A 23,662-nucleotide genomic window follows, 5' to 3' on the forward strand; every position below is an offset into this window, starting at 1 on the left:
GGAAAAGAAAAGTAAGCAAAACATAACTGGCCTTCCCCTTTTAGAGCTTACTTCTAGCAGAAACCAAATGAGAAAGGAACCAACCAATTATAAACCATGTAATTTATGTCATGAAGATTTGAAGAAGTACAGAGTATCATGTGGCAAATAACAAGAGGGAGGGGTGTTCCACTGAAGGTCATAAATAGGTTTTAGCAGATTTGTGAACTGCTGAAATCTGTATGTAAGATTTTGTCTGTGCCTGTATAATTTTGGGGGGGGCAGAAAGGGGAGCTGAGATGCTCAAAGGGGTCCGTGACCCCTTCAAGGTTAAGAACCACTCTACCGTTCAAATCCATCTGGGCACCAGGGTACACAAACTTGTGCGCGACAAGGCCGCGACTAAGGGGAATGCTGGCAGTCTGGCGGTCTGTCTAGTCCACAGAGAATGACCTTACCTTTACACTTAGAGACATCAAAAGCGATCAATCTTCTGACTTAACGTGAGAAGAGACAACGTGGTGATTAACTTTTTAAAAATCCAGTTGTTTTAAAAAGATCACGGGATGTTCTAATCCTCAATCCCTGGGGGACGTCCAAGCACGTGCCCGGGTCCGAGCTCGTGAACAGCAGCACTCCGCCCGCCAGACACCCTCCCGCCCGGAAGGAAGAGACAGCTCCGAGCTCCGCCTTTTAGATTTGGCCGAGAGAAGTCAACGAAAGCTTTCGGAGTCCAGGCCGGGTTTTCAAAAGCATTAAGACGGAAGTAACGGCGGGCCGGAAGTTCCAGGGCCTGCACTGGGACCAAGTGGGGAGGGGGTAGGAGGAAGACTCGGGGTAGGAATGGCGGCTCAAATTCCAATTGTGGCCACCACTTCCACTCCGGGGATAGCCCGGAACAGCAAGAAGAGGCCGGCAAGTCCTTTCCACAACGGCAGCAGCGCCGGGGGCTATACCGCCAGTAAGAAGAAAAAAGTGTCCGCCTCTGGCTTTGCGCAGGTACGCTGTCACTCCCCTAGTCTGCGCGTTGCCGGGGCGGAGAGCGCGTGCGCCGGGCTGCGGGGCGGGGCAGTGGGAGGCGGGGCGCCTCGCGTGGGCGGGGCCCTGCAGTCGTACCTCTTGGGTAAACGCAGGTGTCTGGTGCAAATGAAACATTTTTTCCCCTTAGTTTGCATACGTGGAGTTTGGTTAAAGAATGACCCGCGTTGCATTGTCCATGAGGAGAACTGGGGAGGTGGGGAGGTTGTCATTGCCTTACTAGTAGGGACGCCCCTTCCCGTCGGGGTCGCGATTAGAGCGAGGCTCGGGACTTTTCTTTATGTGAGTTTCAGTCAACCAGAAGTTCTCCTGTCTCACCTTCGTCCATTCTGCAGACATTTACCGAGTGCCTGTGAGGTGCAGAGCGCCCTAATGAACGGTGTGGAGGAACACAAAGATGTATTGATACAGATGATTTCCCTCATCCTCAGAAAAGTGCTTTTTTGACCCTAGTTTCCCTGTCCCAAAGTGGATTTGGTCTTATCTCATGCGGTTGTTATGAGGATTCAATGAGATCATGGTCCTAAGCTCTGAGCACAGCGCCTGGCACAGACTTCACAGCATCTGGGAGATCGGGGCTCTGCAATTGCTTCATTTTATTTAAAGCAATGAGAAAGCAAAGATGGAGTGTGTTATTTTGTGCTCTCCAACACATGGCGTGGCATCCTAAACCCAGAACGACATTCTAGAGATATTAACTGTCTATGGCTTCCTCCGTCGATAATTGGTAGTGCATTTTTTCCTTTTAAAATACTTTATTGATGTATGATTTGCATACAGTACAATGCCCAAATCTTAAGAATACTGATCAATGACTTTACATATGTATCCACCGATGTGGCCACCATCCAGATTAAGATAGAGAGCATTTCCAAGGGCCCCAGAATATTCCCTGGTGACCCTTTCCGGTTAGTACTCTCTTCCCTCCCTGCCAGAGGTAACCAGTACTCTGACATCTCTCACCATAGATTGACTTTGCGTTTTTGAGCAGAATATAAATGAAATCATACAAAGCATATTCTCTTGTGTCTGTTTGGATTTCTCTGTGAAAAAAATGTTTGTGAGAGTTATTCATTCATTCATGTTGTTACCTGTATCAGTACATAGAGTATATTGTGTAAATATACCACAACTGATGGACATTTGAGTTGTTTACAGTTTTTGCTCTTATGCGTAAGCTGTTCTGAACATTCCTAAAAATCTGGGTAGATACATGCTTTCATTTCTCTTGGGTCAACGGATAGTAGTGGAATTGCTGGATCAGAGGTAGACACACATTGAACTTAGAAATTGTTAAACAGTATTTCCCAAGGTAGTTGCACTATTGTGCATTCTCAGCAGCAGAGTATGAGAGTTCCAGTTGCTCTACATCCTCAACAATACATGGCATCGAGTCTTTAATTTTAGCCATTCTGATGGTTGTGTCATGGTATTTCTTTGTCTGAATTTTTGTGTCTCAGATTACTAATGATGTCATCACTATTTAATTTGCTTTTGACCATTCCGATACCTTCTGTGAGGTGCCTGATTTTTTTCTCATTGTGTTGTTGTTTTTTTTAATTGTTAATGTATAGGAGTTCTTTATATATTATTGGTTGGGGTCCTTTGCCAGATATATGCATTGCGAGTACTTTCTCCCAGTGTGTGCACGGTGCATGTTGATATCCAGCTGTGCTGAGACCAAGGAATGTAGTCAGTACATATTGGGAGGAATGATTGTTTTGACCCTAAAGGTAGCATTGATCATCAGCTCCTCCACAGCAGGCTTCAGAGAGTGGACGAATGCCTTCAAGATGCTGGGAATTCCCAGTAACCCAGCTTGGTGGAAATCACAACTCTGGTGGCCTTAGAGCTCTCAGTGAGGGGACGGGCTGCCTAGGTACTCCCTGTGGGTCTTCTCCATCTCATCAGCCTCAGCGAGTCCTCAGGCTAGAAAGAGAAGGGCATTCCCTGGAAAGGTGAATTCTTTTCTTTGTTCTCCTCTTCCCAGCTGGCATTTAACTAATGAGGTATACAGTTACCTGACTCCCACCCTCAGCATCTCATGAAGAAGGAAAAAAACTTGACCTCTATCTCCAGAAAGGAGTCTTAGCTGTTTTTTTTTTTTCCTGCTCTAACATAGCATTCCATCCTAGTTCCCTTGTCCACAGCAAATGCAGGCATTTGCGCAATGCTGCCCTGAGGGCTGTCTGGAATATTCCTGAATTGACCCTTATCTGTGTTCCCTCCTCAGCCTTTCTGTCCCATTTCAATTGAGCTCAGTCAGCAAGAATTTATTTCTGTTATGTCTCCAGCAGTATGCTTAAGACATTTCAAGGGATTATAGCTTGTCCCTGCCATCCCAAAATCCTTCCAGGAGGAGAGAATGACCTACACATATTGTATTAGTTTTCTATTGCCGTCGTAACAAATGACCACAAATTTAGTAGCTTAAGTAACACCTATGAGTTCCTGGTTCTGTAGGTCAGAAGTCCTGGCACAACAGGAGTGGTTTGGTTCCCTGCTCAGGGTGTCACCAAGCTGAAATCAAAGAGTTGGCTGGGCTAGTTTGTTGCCTGGATGCTCTGGGGGAAAATCTTTTTTTGAAGCTCACTCAGGTTGTTGGCAGAATTCAGTTCTTTGCAGTGGTAGGGCTGAGGTCCCTGTCTCCTTGCTGTCGATTTGTCACTGTCCACATTCCTAGCCACATGGCCTCCTCCATCTTTATTTATTTATGTATTCATTATTATTGGGGTATAGTTGCTTTACAATGTTGTGTTAGTTTCTGCTGTACAATGAAGTGAATCAGCTATATGTATACCTATATCCCCTCCCTCTTGGACCTCCCTCCCACCCTCTCCCCTTCCCACCCATCTAGGTCACCACAGAGCACCCGGCTGAGCTCCCTGAGCTATACAGTAGGTTCCCACTAGCTATCTATTTTACATATGATAGTGTATATATGTCAATCCCAGTCTCCCAACTCATCCCACCCCACTTCCCCCCACCCCGTGTCCACACTTCCATTTTCTACGTCTGCATCTCTATTCCTGCCCCACAAATAGGCTCCTCTGTACCCTTTTTCTAGATTCCACATATATGCCTTAATATACGATATTTGTTTTTCTCTTTATGACTTACTTCACTCTGTATGACAGACTCTGGGTCCATCCACGTCGCTACAAATGACCCAGTCTCGTTCCTTTTTATGGCTGAGTAATATTCCATTGTATATATGTACCACATCTTCTTTATCTGTGAAGCCAGCTGTGGAGAATCTCTTTTGTGTCTAATCTCTCTCACACCTCAAATGTCTCTGACTTCTCTTGTCTCTGACTCTTTAGAGAGCTTGTGTGATTAGGGCAGGCCCACCAGGATAGTCTCTTGTTTAAGATCAGCTGACTTGAGACCTTAATTATATGTCAAATATAAGATATATATTGCAAATCCCTTAAATATATCTCAGATCCCTTCACAGTGGTACGTACATTAGTGGTGCATTTGCTTAAAAATGGGGAGAAGGTGTGTGTACACCAGAGGCCGGGAATCTTAAGGGCCATCTCTGAATTCTACCTATCACATATCTGAAACAGTTAGGAAAATCTCGTCATTTCTAACCATGTCCCAAAGCCGATTATAGGTCTTCTCTGGTATTGGTGCCTTAGTGGTGGGACACAGGAAGATGAGGATTCAGCATAGGTGATGTTCATCAGAGAAGGAGAGGTGGGGAGGGAGAAGCGGGACTAGAGGTGGCCTTTGAGGGGTGGTGGGTTTGGATGGGGAAGGCCTTCCAGAGTCGGCGCCGTGTACATGTATGAGTTTGCTCAAGGTTTCGTCAGTGGGAAATAAGTGGGTTTTTTAATATAAATGATTGTAGTTCTTGAGTTAAAAGGGACTTTAGAGATCTTTCAGTATCGAAATTTCAGTAGTTTCCGCTATTTTGTGTCTTACAAAAAAGCAGTGTCTCTAAAACTTTCATGGGGTTTAAAACTTTATAAAGGACATTTACATAGACATTAGAGTGCTTTTTGAAATTGGTGAAAATAACTCGATGGATTCTTAAGGTGGGTTTTACTTTCCAGAATGTGCATGCTATTTCTAAAGTAAAATTGAGTGACTAGATGAAATTTAGAGGGCTTTCTGCTTGGAAGTCCTCAGGGGTTGAAGGGAATATTTTTGATCTAAAAGTATTCTGAGCAAAGCATTTATAGACATCTCCTTTATGTCAGCCCTAGAAAATGGTATTAAATAGTTTAATAGGACTAAAACAATATTGTTTTATTATTCCATCAAGATGAATCTTTAGTTCAACAGAAATTATTGGTGTTTATGCTTGCTAAGTTGTACACATTGTCACAGAATTACAATTCTGTGTTTGGATTTATATTTTCAGTATAAGTAATATAGTTATTGATTAATTACATCATAATCTGGAAAGTGCCATCTCCCATCCATTCTGGTCACGATATTTTGAAAATGGTTAGTGTTAACTTGGGTTGGAGAACAGATACACTGTGCTGTGCTAAAGTGAAAGAAGTCATGATAAATAATAATAATATTTAGTGGGCATTTAGTGTGTACCAAATGTTGTTCTAGGCACCTTCTAAGTACTATCTCATTTAATTCTCTGTGAATTGTTATTCTGCAGGTAAAAAGACAGGAGCATAGAGAGGTTAAGTAACTTTTCCATGGTCACACAGCTAACAGGTTCGTAGGGTCAGTATTGGGACCCAGACAGACCGTCCAGAGTCCACATTTTTTTTTCTTGACTGCCTCTCTTAATATCACTCTTACCAGTCTCTACCTTAGAAGATGTAATTGGATCTCTAATGTAACCAAATCCAAGGTGCAGAGAAGAGCTTTGTGCGGGAATTTTATTAGCTCAATACAGGGCATTTTAGACTTTGCAAGTGCCTATTCAAGTTAAAATCTACAGAGAAACCTAATTGACCTATAGACTGAGTGTTACCTAACAGGCTGATTTGTGATGGTGAAGCAGTTAGCAAAGCATCTAAATAAGTTGAGAGGCAGCAGTTGCTTCTTTAGAAGGTTAGTGCAGAGTGCAGGTGATGGTACAATCTTCTGTAATTGGAGGCATCCAGAGAACACTGGACTGATTTGATGTATTCATCTAAAAAATAATCATTCTACCCCACCTTTAAAAAAAATCATGATAATGTTAGTTTTCTTTTTTTTATTTTTAAAGTGGACACAAAACGTCAGCCAGTCTTCTTCCCCCACAATTATTATAATTTGTGTTTTCTACGTGTTGATATAGTTTTTCAGAAACTGTATTTGGTGTATAACATTGCATGCCCTGCTTTTCACTTAGCACTGTTTTCTTTTTGTTTGTTTGTTTGTTTTTGGTTGCACCACACAACATATGGGATGTGGGATCTTAGTTCCATGACCAGGGATCGAACCTGTGCCCCCTACCCTGGAAGTGCAGAGTCTTAACCACTGGAACGCCAGGGAAGTCCCACTTAGCACTGTTTCTTGACCCTTTCTCTATGTTGATAGTCTTCTCAAGGAATTAAGTGCTTTTAATTGACTTGATCGAATGTTAGGTTGCATCTCACTCTTTTGGTGTTTCAAGTAACCCTACAGTAACCCTGCAGTTTTAGACTAGGGTCAGGTATTTGAATCTAGACTACTATTAGATAGATGTAACGGGGCATTGGATTCATGAATGATAAGACAGAGGACATTTGTCTCCCTTCTGTGTAACCACAGACAGAAGGCCCCCTTTCAGTCTGAGTCAGGGCCGTGCAGGCTGCCAAGGAGACACGAAGTGGTGCATTTGGGCCTGGTCGGGCGAGCTGAGGCCTTGCTGACTCTGGAGCAGTCCTTTGATGGCAGGCCGGGTTCCTCTTCCTTGGGGCTTAATCAGCTCTTTTCGTGCTGCAAAGAGGGGACAGCCCTTAGGGCCGGGCCTCATTCCTTTCCTCTGATCTCAGGGCTTTTGTGTCTTGGGGCGGGACAGTTCAGCTCCTAAAGTCTCTTAGTGTGAATAATGGTTTAGTAACATGGAAACTATACATCATTTCAGATTGTACTTCACTGCAGCCCAGCCTCACAGACTTGAACCTCCCCTTGACAGTACGTCTCTCCCTCTCATCCCATCACTAACAGACCCGAGCGTCCAGCTTGGCTGAAGCCCAGGGGAGGGGAAGAACGAGGGCGCAGTACCATGGAGGGTGGGTTTAAAGAGGAAAGAAAAGCAGAACACCCCGCTCAGGGCCCAGAGTCGGGTGTTCTTTTGCATCTGGTCAGAGAGGGAAGCAAGCCTTCACTGTTGCAGAGGCAGCAAGCGGCCCCAGGTTGACGTGGCCTAGCTGGTGTCAGGATGGCGTCCTTTCCTGTCCCATCCTCAGCGTGACTCCTCAATGGGGGTTTGGCCTGCTGATGAGGGAGGAGATAAGGATGGGGTGACCAGACGAACAGGAGGGTTCGGTTGTGGAAGTCAGCGCTTGAGCGCATCACCCTCACCCACTTCTTGCTGCTGGAGCGGCTGATGCAGACTCCCGACCCTCTCTTCCCATTGCCTCCCGTCCTCTGTCCTCTGTCCGCTGGCATGTCCTCTCCTGGGGGCAGGCGCCCAGACCTGCCAACCCATGTGGGCTGCAAGGCACCTGCTTTCCTCCGCTGCCTCTGGGGCCGCACCCCTGCCCAAGTCCAGCGAGGTGTTCCTGTTGCCTCCCCCTGGGTCTCCCGGGACCTGGGAGCAAACAGCCGACCTCAAAGGATGCCCTTGTTCCCTCCCGGTATTTCACTGTGCACCCGGCGCCTTTAAGCCCCCCACTAGGAGTCAGGGAAGAAGCAGACGGAGAGAGGGAGGAACGCAGGCTGTTCTGGCCCACGAGAAAAAGCCGACGTCCCTGCTGAGGACGGTGGCCTGCAACCCAGGCGTGTTCCATGGGTAGTTCTGGAATCACCATAGGAGGCCTTGGGGCCTGGTTCTTCCTTTCCCTCTAGTATCTCCTCTTTGCTTCTGAACACTTCCGTTTGTTTATTTTCTCCCAGATGGAAACAACATTATGTAAGCAGTCATTTTCTTTATGAAAAACTCAAATGAAGTTGCAACTTACAGTGGATCTGGCCCTGGGAAACCTCTTTCACATTCCACCTGTTTTTCCTGAGTTGGCCCTGTCTGGCTTGGCTTTTCTGCTCTGATGTGATGCTCACCGCATAGTTAGCAGGGTTGATTTTCCCTCTCTCCCTTAACTTAGGCTGCCCTGGAGGCCCAGCCTCCTGGCAGCCCCCACCCACCGGACTGCTCCTCGCCGGTGTCTTGCTGTGCCCTTGTGAATTGTCGGATTCTTGGGGAAAGCAGCCCCTATCCTTCTGACACTGGCAGGTGCCACCACCTCTTTTTTTTTTTTTTGCGGTACGCGGGCCTCTCACTGTTGTGGCCTCTCCCGTTGCGGAGCACAGGCTCCGGGCGCGCAGGCTCAGCGGCCATGGCTCACGGGCCCAGCCGCTCCGCGGCACGTGGGATCTTCCCGGACCAGGGCACGAACCCGCGTCCCCTGCATCAGCAGGCGGACTCTCAACCACTGCGCCACCAGGGAAGCCCGCCACCACCTCTTGACAGAGCAGGTCCCTGTCACTCTTCTCCATCTGCATGCCAGCCATTGCTTCCTCCCCAGGGCCCGTGGCTCATTCGCTGTTAGGTTGGCAGCTGGCTGTGTGCAGGGGAGGGTCTCACATGGCCACTGTATTTTTTTAATCCTCTAAATATTTTAGTGTGGATTTCCTAAAACCAAAGGCATTCTCATACATATATAACAGCAGTACAGTGGTCAAATTTAGGGAATGAACGTTGAAGCGACACTGATACCTCATATACAGACCTTATTCTCGTCCTTTGTCTGGTCCAGGATCCAGCCTAGGCTCACACTTTGCACTTGGTTGTCATGTCTTTTTAGCCTCCTGTCATGTGGAACAGTCTTTATCTTTCATGACCATGACACTCCTGAAGAGCACCGCTCATTGTTTCATAGACTCTTCCTCAGTTCGGGCTTGTCTGATATTTCCTCGTGATTAGATTTGGGTGATACACTTTGGCAGGAGCAGAGAAGGATGCTGTTCCCTTCTCCGCGCTTCATGTCGTGGAACTTGATGTCGATCCATCCCATTGCGGGTGATGTGTCTGTGAGCACTTAGTAAGTCAGTGTCTGCCAGTTTTCTCCACTATGAGGTTATTGTGTTCCTGTTTGTATTAAAGTATCAGTGTCTTGAGACTGTGTATATCCTGTTTCTCTTCACACTTTTGCCAACCACTTTTAGTGTCTGTTGATGGTTCCTGCCTGCAACAGTTATTATAGTGCTAGTTGCCAAACGGTGATTTTCTAATTCCTTCTTTCCTTCTACAGTTATTAGAATCCTGCTGTGAGTGCAAGAGCTTTCTCTTCTCTCCCATTTCCTTTGCATTCTTACAATCAGTGTTTGTATTCGTCCATTCTCATTTTGTTCTCTGGGTCACAATCCATTACTAGCCTTCTTCATTCAGTCTTTCATACATTTATTGGTTTGTTTATTTGTAACAGCTCTATTGAGATATAATTTGTATACCGTAAAATTCACGCCTTTAGAATGTACAGTTCAGTGGTTTATAATAAATTTACTGAGTTGTGCTACCATCACTACTATCTTATTGTCGAATATTTCCATGACTGCCCAAAGCAACCCCCTCCCCATTACCAGTCACTCCCCATTCCCCTGTCCTGCCAGCTCCTGATAAACCCCTCATCTACGTTCTACCTCTATGAATTTGACTACTTTAGGTACCTCAGATAAGTGGAATCATACAATATGTGGCTTTTTGTGTCTGGCTTCTTTCAGTTAGCATAATATATTCAAGGTTTATCCATGTTGTAGCATGTGTCAGTACTTCATTCCTTCTTACAGTTGAATACTCCATTGTATGGGTCAGCCACAGTTCGTTTATGCATTCATTAGTTGATGGACATTTAGGTTGTTTATGCTTTTGAGCTATTATGAATAATGCTTCTATGACTATTTATATATGGATTTTTGCATAGACATATGTTTTCAGTTCTCTTGGGTATATACCTAGGAGTTGAATTTGGGGGTCATATGATAATTCTATGTTTAACATTTTGAGGACCCAGCAGACTGTTGTTTTTTTTATTACATCTTTATTGGAGTATAATTGCTCTACAATGTTGTGTTAGTTTCTGCTTTATAACAAAGTGAATCAGCTATATGTATACATATATCCCCATATTCCCTCCCTCTTGCGTCTCCCTCCCACCTTCCCTATCCCACCCCTCTAGGTGGTCACAAAGCACCGAGCTGATCTCCCTGTGCTATGCAGCTGCTTCCCACTAGCTATCTATTTTACGTTTGGTAGTGTATATATGTCCATGCCACTCTCTCACTTCATCCCAGCTTACCCTCTACCCGCCTGCCCCCCCACCCCGTGTCCTCAAGTCCATTCTCTACGTCTGTGTCTTTATTTCTGTCCTGCCCCTAGTTTCATCAGAACCAATTTTTTTTAGATTCCATATATATGTGTTAGCACACAGTTTCTGTTTTTCTCTTTCTGACTTACGTCACTCTGTATGACAGACTCTAGGTCCATCCACCTCACTACAAATAACTCAATTTCATATCTTTTTATGGCTGAGTAATATTCCATTGTATATATGTGCCACATCTTCTTTATCCATTCATCTCTCGATGGACACTTAGGTTGCTTCCATGCCCTGGCTATTGTAAATAGTGCCAGGAGACTGTTTTTCAAAGTGATTGCACCCTTTTACATTCTCACAAGCAATGTATGAGGGTTCTAGTTTCTCCACATCCTCACCAACACATTATTATGTCCTTGAGTGTAGCCATCCTAGTGGGTGTGAAGTGATATCTCATTGTGGTTTTGATTTCTATTTCCCTACTGACTCATGATGTTGAGCAAATTGTCCAGATTTGGCCAGTGGGAACCTCTTCAAACTGACACCTATGTCCTTTAATTTACGCCCATCACTTTTCGAGTGCTGTAATGGACTTGAACTGTGTCCCTTCAAGGTTCATATGTTAAAGTCCTAACCCCCAGTATGCCTCAGAATGTTACTGTATTTAGAAATAATGCCGTTAAGGAGGTAATTAGGGTTAAATGAGGTCATAAGGGTGGAGCCCTAATTCAGTATGACTGGTGTCCTTATAAGAAGAGGGAAAGGGATGGGGTGGGGAGGGCGTGTATACAGAGAAAAGACCATGTGAGGACACAGTGAGAAGATGGCCATCCACAAGCCAAAGAGATAGATCTCATAGAGAACAGACTTGTGGTTGCCAGGGGACGGGGTGGGGGGAGGATGGGTTGGGAGTTTGGGGTTAGCAGGTGCAAACTATTATATATAGAATGGATAAACAACAAGGTCCTACTGTATAGCACAGAGAACTATACTCAATATCCTGTGATAAACTGTAGTGGAAAAGAATATGAAAAAGAATGTATATATATGTATAATTGAGTCACTTTGCTGTACTGCAGAAATTAATACAACATTGTAAATCAACTATACTTCAATAAGATAAAATTTTAAAAAACAATTTTAAAAAAAGAGAGAGAGAGACAGGTCTCAGGAAAACCCAACCCTGCTGACACCTTGATCTTGAACTTCTAGTCTCCAGAACTGTAAGAAAATAAGTTTCTGTTATTTAAACCACCCAGTCTGTGGTATTTTGTTAGGCAGCTCTAGCAAACTGATACAAGCGTTTTCTTACTTTCTGGCGCCACAAGGCTCATCTTGTACTTCCCTGCCCCAGCCCTGGAATCAGCCATTTCTTCAAAGATTACTAGTTCTTGGAGAACAATATTTAGAAACCAGGATCTATACCTGGTGTCCCTATTGTTTATTGTTCCCAGCCATCTCCATGGAAGAGCTAGGAAATGTAGGGGTGTGTGTGTGTGTGTGTGTAAGCACCCCCCATGCTTTGACATCATATAGAATTTAAGAAACTCATGAGGCTAATGATAGTCTATTATATTTACCCCAGTTTTTTTCACTCATTCCATTGTTCCCCTTTTCTTTCTGAAGTTCCCAGTCTTCTGTTATTGTTTTTTTATGTTTTCATAACAGTAGGTGATATCTGGACTTTCCAGTGCCATTGGATATGAGTTTCAGGAAACACTGAGCCTGGATCACTTAATGCCTCTGTATCCATTTCTGTGTTTATCTGTCTGTATATATGTTAGAAACCATGAATTCCTATTGCTGACCTGTGATTTCCATCCAATAGCACAAGGTTCATTATAGCCGCCCCTCATTCCTTATTTGCCTCATCTTAGAAGATGTGTAGTTTCAGAATTATTAACCGGTACCCTTGTGAGAAACAAACCTACCAATTGTTCCTGGTTCTTTTTGCCTCTAACCTTAGGTTATATGGTAAGAATACTATGTTCACATCACTAACGTTATTTCTCCCTTCCTCCCCTTCAGTGTGGTTGAGTTATTCATTCAAACCTCAGTTAAATTGGTTTTTGTTTGTATTCCATTTTCTCTATCTGCTGCCCGATCCTTGCTGGTTGGTTTTATTTATTTATTTGTTTGTATGTGAAACTTTAACATGGTTCAAAAGGTCAAAACTTTACAAATAACTATACTTGGAGAAGTTTACTCCTCTCTCATCCTTTCCCATCTCCCCTTCCTCCCACCCTGTTCCCTTGTGCCCTATAGGTAACCAAGCCCAGTCGTTTCTGAATTATCCTTCCTGTGTTTCTTTGGGTTTGACCACTGCATCCCATCCAGAGACGATTCCTTACAGTGAACTCCGGAGCATACACATCTCAAATACTGATGCTGGCATGGAGTGACGCTGCGTTGTCTTATTCCTTAACTCCAGTCAGTTAATCAGTCAGTGATTATTTGGGGCTTACTCTGTGCCAGGCACTGGGTTAGATGCAGGGCACGGAAGCCTGGGCCAGATGGTGAAGCAGGTTGTTCTGACCCCCTGTGCCTTCTCACCCTTGGAATCTGTCCCTTCCCTCATCTGCTCACCTCTCTCCTTTGTCTCTCCTTCTTCTGGTCTGTTGTTCCCTGCCTGTTTCACAAAGCTGTTGTTATTTCAGTGACTAACCAAGACTTAAATACTAACTATCAGTCATGTATCCAATTTATGATATTACTCTTACAAATAGTCAACACTAAATAACATTGACAACTGGCCAGAACTACTCAAGCTAACGTTGGTTACTGATTAAATGTGATGGGAAAAATCAAATCTTCCTCATCAGATTGGGTCTCTCAGGACACATGTATGTGCAGAAATACTATGACCATGAAGGAAAAATCCCAAGGGCAATAAAAAGTTGGTTATGTACAAAATGCTAAATCTAATCTTTGTTGCAAAAGTAAAACTGGCATGGACTAATCCCAATGGAAATTTTAGTGGAGCATAAATAAAAATGGAAAAAAATGGAAACTCTTTATGCTTACAGAAAATGACTCCATGGATTCTGGACCAGAAAATACAAAATACAGGAGGGAGGGGTGCAAGAGGGGAGGCTGGAGAGGAGGCCAGGGGGCCAGACTTGTGCCTAATTCCCAGGGCAGTGGGAAGCACTGATGAGCTGTAAATAGGGGAGTTACGTCAAGTTTACATTTAGAAGTGTGTCGCTGAGTGTGCTGTAGAAAACGGAGAGGGCAAGATGTGTGCTTCTGAGGCCCTCCCCTGAACCCCAGAGCTGAGGAAGGGCCAGATAAAGGCGAAGGACTGGGGAGGGAGGGGAGGATAGGAAAAGAAAGAGAGAGGGAACTGTAGCTATAGATGGTGGGAAAAGGTTGCGAAATTGGAGGCGTCTTAGTTCTTAGAGAGCTAGGCCTTGGAGGGGAGAAAAGTTAGGAAAGACCGTGAATAGGGGGAGGATAAGGTGAGGGGCAGTCCAGATAGAAGAAGGGTTGTGGGCAGAGGAGAGGGAGCACAGACCCACAGGAGAGACCCTGGAGAGGAGTCTCGGAAGGTGTGTGAGAAGAAACTGTTCGGGGAACTATTGCAGCAGGGTGGGTGGTCCCTGTCTCCCCCACCCCCCAGAACTCTCATACACTCCTGCTGGGAGTGTCAAAGAGTGCAGCCGTTTAGGGAAATGATCTGTCAGTTTCTCATAAAGTTTATTCACCCTATAACCCTTTCCACTAGTAGGTATTTACCCAGGAGAAGTAAAGACACATGTCCACATAAAGACTTGTACAGAATGTTCACAGCAGCTTTGTTTATAATAGCTGAAGACTGAAAATGACCCACATTTCATCAACAAGAAAATGGACAGACACATTGTGGTACATCCATACAGCGGAATACCGCTCTGCTGAATGGTATACAAATTCTGTGAGACAATCTACCAATCTATGCAGCGACATGGACAAACCTCAGAAACTTTATGCTGAGCTAAAGAAGCCAAACACAGCAAACAGTACATGCTGTCGGATTCCACTCATATAAATTTCTAGAACAGGCCAAAGTAACGTGGTGGAAATAGAACAGTGGCTGCCTGACGTTGGAAGGTATTGACTAGGAAGGGGCGTGAGGGCACTTTCTGAGATGATGGAAATATTCTGCCTCGTTAGGGACCTGGATTACACAAGTGGAAGCATTTGGCAAAACTCATGAAACGTACACTTAAGATCTGCACATTTCACTGTATATAAATTATATATCAATTATAAAACAGTCTATTGCGGTCTGGGAAGATTGGAAGTAGCATTACAAATCAGAAGTGATGTCTTCCTTTGGCTTGTATTTTCTTCCTGATTCTTGGCTTCAAAGGTTTTTTGTTTTAAAGTGCACTAGCCTGCTTGTCAGGGCGCTCTCTGCCGCAGCCAGGTGACCGTGGCCCCCAGCCTGCTCTCCCTTTATTCTCCGTGCTCAGAATGCCCACAACCTGTTGTGCCCTTACGCGTACCAGCTCCATCCTGGGTTCTCCAGCCAGTGAGACCCTTAAAGGGGCTGGACCTTTTTTGTCTTAATGTTTCAAGACACAATTTGACAAGATGGGCAGGAATAGGGGCCATGTGGTGTCACGGAGATGGTGGGGCCTTTTGGAATTGCCTCCACCTGGGTTTGAATCCAGAGGTAATCCCTGTGTGGCCTTGAACCCGTATACCTGAGCCTCAGTTTTCTTCTGTGTAAACTGGGGATAATAGCACCGATCTTGTAGTAGGGAGACACCTGTGCTTGGCACTCAGGGGACAGGAAGCCTGGCGGCTGGGGTCCTGGCTGCCTCTGCTGTGGCTTCTGCACAGCGGGTGCTGCTTCCAGGCTCTCCCCCGGTGCAGGCCGCCCGCTGGGGCTCTGGGCGCACCGTCTCCCCTCGCGTGTCCGGTACTGTCATCTTACGTCTTGTTGAGAGCTGAGTTAGGAAGCTCAGCTAAAGGACGCTGACCTCGTACTATTCTTATTATGTTTTAAGGGTATCAGCATGGAAGGCGTGAGTGAGAATAAAATGGTGCCCTCCGATTTTAGCACAGGACCTCTTGAAAAAGCGGCCAAACCTTTGCCATTTAAGGATCCCAACTTTGTGGTAAGCATCTAAGGTGTTTTAGAAATAAAAACCCCAACAACTGTACCTCGGCCCCTGATCTTGCTGGGCCTGCAGCCCAGGCAGCACTGGTGCCCCGTCTCCATCAGCCCAAGTCACCGCCTCCTGCACTGTGGGCTGTTGTAGGAGCGGTAGGGGCGGGAGGAGAAGGCCCTTCCTGTTGACCTCCCAGTGTGCCGGCTCCCAAGGATTTGGGTGTCCTTTGTGGAACTCATTAACGGACACCATCTTGAGAGTGGGTCACTTCCACGATGATTGCTCACCTTCCTTCTTCATAAGATTTAGGTGAGGCTTGAAATAATTAACTGAAAGAGGAGTGCTTGAGGGGTAGGATAAATTACATGATTCAGATTAGACCACTGAAGTTTATTTTTCATTAATTAGCTTTGAAAATACAGCGTTAACCGCTGTAACAGATTTTTGTATTCCTTCCATTTTATGTTGTCATCGTCATAAGACAACAAAGAAAAAAAAAATTCCAGAAGGCTTGCTGTGCCATGACTGAGGCTTCCTTGGGTTTTCCTGGAGCACCAGTAATTTACAAGGTGGAGACTGGCCCTCAGAAAGGAGTTTGGAGATGTGGTCATGAGTTTAAATCTAACCCTGTAGTAAATTTAAAGTAGTGGGAAATTCATGAGTGAACTCCATAAAGTAAGACCCAATAAAGGATGTGATTTTCTATGTGCATATAAAAAAATAACCTTTTGTTTCTACTCCGTCACCAACTAACTCATATGTTTTGACAATCCAAAAGCTGTGTTTTTTTATAAGTAAGATTAAAGTGTACGGTGTAATACTTTTTTAAAAAGCCTTAGGGTACACTGACTGCTGATGGAATGAGGGGTTTATTACAGTTATGAATATGCATAAATGTCAGATACTGAAGTGATCATCTCCCCTGATTTCTGTTTCTTCCAATCCGTGTTTTCGCCTCGAGCACTCTGGCCACGGTGGCGCAGCGGCTGGCAAGAAGAATAGAACCTGGAAGAACCTGAAACAGATTCTGGCTTCTGAAAGGGCACTGCCATGGCAACTGAATGATCCTAACTGTGAGCTGACTAGAACCTCCGATGTGTTTATGATGTCAGACTAGGAACTTTCTTATAACAAACCCACATTATTGTGTTTGCCTTCGTGTAGAAACAGTTTTTAGCTTGGGAATTTTACAGTGGCATCCACATAGGGAGATTGTGTGTGTATTTCCTCATAGCTATATTCTGTGTTGAACCTGTGTGTTTGCGTTGTCATGGATGTGTGGTTTTTAGTGTCACTGTTAACATTTCGATCTGCAGCAGTAGTATGCTGCAGTATTTCCAAATCTGTGTTAACATGTTCTGCTCAACTTCCACGGAAAGTACAGGTTCGAACTTCCTTCCATCTCTTGCCCCACTGCACGTCTTTCATGGGGGTGACTCAGACGGGTGACAAGTGAACTAGTCAGTTGCCTGGGTGCGGACATTCTGGTGTCTGGATGCTCAGATCCAATTAGTGGGTTGTTTGGCATCTCATCACATCAGTCCATGTCACTGGAGACAGTGAAAGTAGCTTGTGGGCAGATGAGCTTTCCCGTGGTTCTGCTGGAGGGGAGGGTCCCTGGGGACAGGGCAGAGCTGGGTCTGGAGCCTGCACTTGGTCTATGACATCCTGCATTATTTCCCCAGAGAATTCTCTGAGTACTGAATCGCAAAGTAAAAAGTTCAGGAATGTTATCAAGCAGTATTTTAGGGGGAAAAAAAAAAGGGAAAGGGTCTGAACTTTTTAAAGCTAGTTTAGTTATTTTCTTTTTTTTTTTTTCTCCAGACTTCAGTATTGATGCTCCTCCATCCTTTAAACCGGCTAAGAAGTATTCTGACGTTTCAGGTCTTCTTGTGAGTATAATTACATCTCTGTGTCTTACAACATTGAACTGAAAAGGAGATTTCACGGTACTGTCTATTTAGAAAGTGTTGGATATTGACACTGGTCCTGCCGGAGCCCGTGTACTCTGAACAGGTGATGGGTTTGTGCGGAAGCATTCACTCAGTTATTTAAGAGTGGCTGCAACCTGGGGCATCCAGGCGGGCAGCCTGGAGCGAGGGTTGCGCCCGAAAGCAGGAGACCTGAGTGTTAGTTTCCCTTCCTCTGCTTGTTAACTATATGAGAGAACATGAAAGAAACAACAATTTCCCATTTTTATTGCTGAAGTTTAAAACAAAATCCTGCAATTTAGAGATGATTGTATTGGGTTGGCCAAAAAGTTCGTTTGGGTTTTTCCGTAAGATCTTATGGACAAACCTGAACAAATTTTTTGGCCAACTCAATACTTAAAAAAAAAAAATTAAACTTCTTTAAAGAGGCACTGTGGTAGAGATAGTGATTTTCAAATTTATTTTTAAGCATCAGAATCCCTTTTCCAAATGAAATCTTTTACAGAATCCCCTGGAGCCCACCTGCCCACTGTGACCCCGTGTGGATCTGGTCCTCTGCCCTTCCCCCCACTCCCCACCCCAGGGACCCCTACGGTGCTTCTAGGGAAAACAGTTTGAAAACCAGCAGTGCAGTTGGACAAGTGGGACTTGGGTAAGTCCCCGAACCTCAGCGACCCCAGAGAACCTCGTTTCCTTGTTTGCAGAATGTGGATGAAGTGTGGAATTTTCTGCTCGCTTTCTTCATCCTTTTTCATTATTATTAAATTTGGAAGATGGGCTTCTTTTCATAACTGTAGAAATAATGAGACACCTCACTTTTTGAAGCTCATAGACATCATTTAAATGCTTTACCTTTTTATGAAAATGTGTGCCTCCAACTTCTGTAGCACACTAAATTAATGATATTGGGAAAGATTTTTTATTATATTTTTGAAAATAATGTTAGCTTTCCTCTCTGAGTTAGTCATATGTTTTAGCTTTTCCTCCAAAGAGCACACACTCTTCAGAGTACTACAGGCTTGTTAACATAGACCTTAAATATAATGATCCTAAAAAATAGGGAGAGTAGAAGCACTATAAAGTGATGTCTGTGTGTGTATGTGTGTGTCTGTGTCTGTGTGTCTGTGTTGGGTTCTTCTTTCTGCGTCCATTCATGGGCATGTATCTTTTTCGAAAGGTCCCCTGAGGGGACTTCCATTTGAGAAAAATATTGTAGTCTTATGCTATCTCTTGTCTACTGCCTGAAAATAGTTGCCTCATATATTTGACCCATTTTAATAGTTGTTTATGGAAGGAGGGCTCATCTGGCACAAGTTATTCTGTTATGGCCCAAAGTGGAAATTTCTCCCTGTACCATTTTGTGCTGAGCTTGTAGAAGCCATGGTTTATGGCCAGACTTGGAGGGTGGCCCCTTAGAATGTAGCTTTATCCTCACCACTATCAGGCAGCTCATCTGCCAGTGGAGTGGTTTTCACACATTAGGAGGCATGAAAATCATTTTGAGAAGCATTGTTCCAGGCCCATTTATGCCATTGGCCAAGGACTTGTCATGTTATACATAACTAACCTATTGCCCCACTGTGTGTAAGAATTAAGACATTCTGAATAAACAAAGAACTCTACCAAATCATTGAAAGACAATCCCTTAGAAGAATCAGCTACAAGAATATGAATAGACAATTACAAGGAGGAAATACAGATGACCAATGAGCAGATGTTCAATGATAATTAGGAAAAAGACTCATCAGGTAGGAAAGAAATGAAGACATTTGGTTATATGCCTTGTCCCCAACATAGACAATGGACATCCTCCTACATGGCTGTCTTGAGGTGGGAGCCACACTGGTACACATTCTCGGGAAAACGATTGGCACTACCTATCGAGACAAAAAGGTAGTGGCCTACGACCTAGCAATTTGCCTTCCAGCCAGCTCCCTAGAGGAATATTGTGTACGAGGAGCTTCATGCAGAAGTGCTTATGAGAAAATGTGTTAGCAAAATATTGGAAACAATGTAAAGTTCAACCAGTGGGGCAGGGCTGGGGGGTTCATACTATTCTGTGAGTTTGATGTATAGGTAACAACATGGGTACACTTCCAAGATGTGGTGCAAAGCAGGATAAGTAGCACGATACCACTTCAGTAAAACTCAATACACAGTCACAAAAAATACTGGGCACTTCTCTGGTGTGTTTGTATGTGTGTGTGAGGGTATATTTATAAACAAGGCCTGGAAGGGTGCCCACCTAGCAGCACTTTCCTCAGGGGAAGACAAAGGACTTCTGGATGGTAGATGGTAGTAAAAGGAGACTTTAGTCTTATTTGCAGTGTTTTCTTCTTTTAGAGGAGAATATGTTCACCTGTTACTTGTGTAAATTAAACTTACGTAATTAAAAAGTAAAGCCGGGGGCTTCCCTGGTAGCGCAGTGGTTGAGAGTCCGCCTGCCGATGCAGGGGACACGCGTTCGCGCCCCGGTCTGGGAAGATCCCACGTGCCGCGGAGCGGCTGGGCCCGTGAGCCATGGCCGCTGAGCCTGTGCGTCCGGAGCCTGTGCTCCGCAACGGGAGAGGCCACAACAGTGAGAGGCCCGCGTACTGCAAAAAAATAAAATAAAGCCGGGCTCATGTTTACACTGACCCATCTGTTCCAGCCAGTGGCCATTTCCCGTGTTGGGGCCTGGCTGGAAGGGATGCAGGGTCACACCTGTGTTTAGCCCTTGTTACCAGGCTCTGGGTGAGATGGGGGAGCAGCATATACTGCCTGTCCCCCTGTAACAAGGGAGGCATGAAAAGCCGTGTGCTGCCTGCCCTCTGGGCAGGGGGCCTTTGCTTCATTCAGGCTGGAGGGACGGAGCCCAGAGGAGGGCAGACCGCAGGAGTCCAGTTCTTTACTTGTTCATCTCTGAGGTGTCACCCAGCCTCCTTCCCTCTGTTCAGAATACTAGGTCAGGTCTGGTCCGTGCAAGTTTTTGTTTGACCTCTTTGTTGGTGCAACAGTTCTCTGTATTCCGCATTATTTGTTCAGCAGCCTTCTTGGCAGTGAGGCCTGAACTTGGGCTGGCGGGCTTGGCACAGTTTGGTGGTGGGAGTGAGGCAGCCACAGAGATGGAACCGGGCCAGGGCTGGTTCATCCATGGAGGCCAGATAATCAAAGCCAGATGCACATGCCTGCACCCCTGCTCGGAACTGCAGGGCAGCTCCCCTGCCAGATAGTACATCTAACTGCCTCATGGCCAGGAGCCCTCAGAAGGGACCTGCTGCTGTTTTTCCAGTTAAGCCTTCCTTTATATGAGTGGCATGAAAGGAAATGTGGTACAGAAACGCAATATCTAGATTAAGCCAAAGGATCAAAGTTCTGTTTTAGATAGAACTTTAATTAATCTTAGCTTTTTAGGAATATTCTCATTTTCCTAACACACAGACCTCAGATACCTTAGGGAGATCTCCAGTGATGGAACTGAAGACTTTTCAGAGCATGAGAAACCCATGACTAAGTTCTCTTCAGCTTGTTGCTTCTTCACCAAGCCTCCCTCCCTCCTTAGATCCCAGCGCGTCTGGGTCCACCCAGAGACGACCAGCACTGGCGCAGACAGTCCACACCTGAGTAATTGGCTGTTACCTGTCTAGACGTTAATGGCATCTTTTATAATTTTTTAAAGGAGCTCCAAATGGCTCACCCTCATGTTTTCTGTTTCAAAATCTGTAGGAGCCATGTGCCTTGAGGTAGATAGTAAGTGAATATTTTCTCCACTCTGCACGTGGGGAGAACAGACCAAAAGAGAATTTTGATATATCAGTGGGAAACAAGTTCTCTTTTCTGTGACTCTCCCCATCGTTCATTGGTTTGTTCATTCGCTCATCCCTCATTCATGGTAGCTGAAGGCCCACTGTGCGCTCTGCATCGCACTAGGAGACAGTACAGCCAGGATCCAGTGATAAGCAAGCCACGGGGTTCTTGCCTCGTGGAGACTCACAGCCTAGACTTCAGGCAGAGTCCCACAGATGATAAACGTAAGAGCAGCAGAGGTAAGCATTCCACCGGAGATAGGGGTACTGAGGTGAACGTGAGGATAGGGTCCTGACTGCCTGTGGGGCAGATAAAGCTTCCCCGATGATGCGACTTCGGGATGAGCAGGCGGTCGCTGGGCAAGGAAAGGGCAGATGGGCAGGACGGGAGGGAGGTGCTTAGAGCCGGGGTGGTTGGAACCGGACGGTGGGGACACGTGGCTGAGGCAGAGGCTCGGAAGGGGGCGCCCAGGCAGGGCCTGAGGAGCTGTGCTGCGGACTTGGGCCCTTGAAAGGTTTCACGAGGAAAGACATGATCGGAGCTGCAGGTTGTAAAGATGCCCCTGGCTGCAGGTGTCAGATGGCAGCCCTTTCCAGTGGAGGAGGGTGGGTGGCCATTCCGGCACTGCAGGGTAGCCCAGGGAGCCATGGAAGTGACCTGGGGGTGGTGAGGGGGAGCAAGAGGGCAGCGCACTGGGAGTAGGTGGTGTGGGGACGGGGTGCCCCCCTCCCCCGGCCTTGGGTGACAGATCCAGAGCATTTGTTTGAAGCAGGTGGCATCTGAAGGCGGGGATCAGGGAGGGATGATCAGCATGAATTCGGTTTGGACCTGTTGCTGGTAGCCCTGAGGCGCCAACCACAAGAGTCCCGGTGTCTGATGTGGTTATTCGCCCTTCCTCCTGTCCATACCCTGAAGCCTTTCTCAGTTCTGGGAAGACTAATGTGTCTTTGCCAAACTGAGCGATTTAGCATTCTTGGTGACAGAGTCAGACGTGATGAAGACACTTTTCAGTTTCAGTAAAACAGAAAAGTAATGTTTATCTTGATCTGAAATCTCAACTCCGACAACAACTTTCTGCCCTTCTCTGTGCCTGTTTCCCACCCAGGCCAGCTACACGGACCCCCAGAGCAAGCTGCGCTTCAGCACCATCGAGGAGTTTTCCTACATTCGGCGGCTGCCGTCCGACGTGGTCACGGGCTACCTGGCCCTGAGGAAGGCCACGAGCATCGTTCCCTGAGCCCGGAGAAACGGAGCATGAAGTGGAAAACTGTTTCAAAGGCAGACTTTGGACTCAAGATTTTGTTTTATGGAAACAAACTCATTCTGTCAATCTGGAAATGTCAGTGTTGGGCCTTGGAAAGAATGTTTGGCTTTAATTTAAGGAGGTTTTTTTGTTTTCCCTCCAAGTGTGATATATCCTGTTGAATTAAATTATACTTCAGTTGTTGCCCCAAGTGAAGTTGTTTGACAAGAAAATATAAAATTGTGCTTTTAATTTAACCCAAGTAAGTCCTCGAACTTTTGCTTCAAAGCTGTGGACTCCTGTCACATGTTTAAAGACTCGACAGTGAGTGCTGACAATGAGGCTGAATTATTCCTGATCCCGGGGACTCCCTCTCTGAGCATGTTCAAATTTGTCCCTGATCGGAATGCTTGAAAGAGGTCCAGAATTGGGGCTGGAGAAGAGAGAACTGAGGAGCTCACCCTGTCACACTGGGTCAGTCCTCGTTCTAGGCCTTGGCCTCTGAATCAGCCTCTCTTCCCTTCCCGGCCTCCAGAACCGAGAGAGATACATCTGTTAGTTAAGCCACTGAGTGGTCTGTGGCATTTACAGCAGCCTGAGCTGACTAAACCGGCAGCCCCGGCCCCTTTCTGGAGGTGTGGGGTACGACCATCGTCACCCCTTCCAAGCAGGATGTTTGTCCTGGTGCAGGATGCTGTCTGCTCCAGAACAGGGCCTGCCTCTGAGAAGAGGAGGCACTCATGGGCCAGGAGAAGGAGACGGTACTCCAAGCTTCCCTGAGCCTCATTCCCAAAGGTCTCTGGGGGGCGCCAGCGGAACCAGACCCTGGGGCTTCTGGGCCAGAGCTGCCTGTGCTTTGGGTGGCTTAGGCCCCCAGGTGCCTTCGCTTTCTGAGGGAAAGCACCTCCTGCACCCCTCTGGGCACAGAGAAAGGAAAAGCAAAGCCGAGAGTCAGCTGGGGGCAGCCTGCTGGGCGGGGGGCAGCTGCCGGGAACTGGGCTTTTCCTTTCCTCCGGGTGGGCGCAGCAGCCCCTGTGTCATTCAGCCCCTTCCCAGCTGGTGGGGAGAGTGTGAGGGGTGTGGTGTGGCTTCTCCCTCCCCCACAGAAAGGGACTGAGGTGATGGCCAGGAGAGCGAGGACCTTCTCTAAGCCCGTGAGCACTGAAGCAC

General features: G+C 45.9%; 1 protein-coding gene and 1 long non-coding RNA gene across 3 annotated transcripts in view; one reads left to right on the forward strand and one right to left on the reverse strand.

Annotated features, from left to right (window-relative positions):
• LOC132532161 (uncharacterized) overlaps window positions 1-978 on the reverse strand; it is a 66,987-nt gene extending 66,009 nt beyond the window's left edge. Inside the window, exon 1 of the long non-coding RNA XR_009544344.1 lies at window positions 438-978. This is a non-coding gene — a long non-coding RNA (uncharacterized LOC132532161). The remainder of the gene's footprint in view (window positions 1-437) is intronic.
• INO80C (INO80 complex subunit C) lies at window positions 734-22,703 on the forward strand. 2 transcript variants are annotated; one of them, XM_060170450.1, is made up of 6 exons: window positions 854-978; window positions 1,353-1,744; window positions 15,428-15,538; window positions 16,494-16,605; window positions 17,357-17,424; window positions 22,355-22,703. In XM_060170450.1, exons 3-6 carry the CDS (start codon window positions 15,437-15,439, stop codon window positions 22,484-22,486), a joined length of 414 nt encoding a protein of 137 aa, XP_060026433.1. In that variant the 5' UTR covers window positions 854-978; window positions 1,353-1,744; window positions 15,428-15,436; the 3' UTR covers window positions 22,487-22,703. The 2 variants fall into 2 exon arrangements, with proteins under 2 accessions (XP_060026432.1, XP_060026433.1); XM_060170449.1 differs by lacking the exon at window positions 1,353-1,744 and having other exon boundaries at window positions 734-978.
• Window positions 22,704-23,662: the final 959 nt, after the last annotated feature.

The sequence above is a fragment of the Lagenorhynchus albirostris genome, chromosome 14 (genome assembly GCF_949774975.1).
Source record: "Lagenorhynchus albirostris chromosome 14, mLagAlb1.1, whole genome shotgun sequence".
Classification (NCBI taxonomy): Eukaryota; Metazoa; Chordata; class Mammalia; order Artiodactyla; family Delphinidae; genus Lagenorhynchus; species Lagenorhynchus albirostris.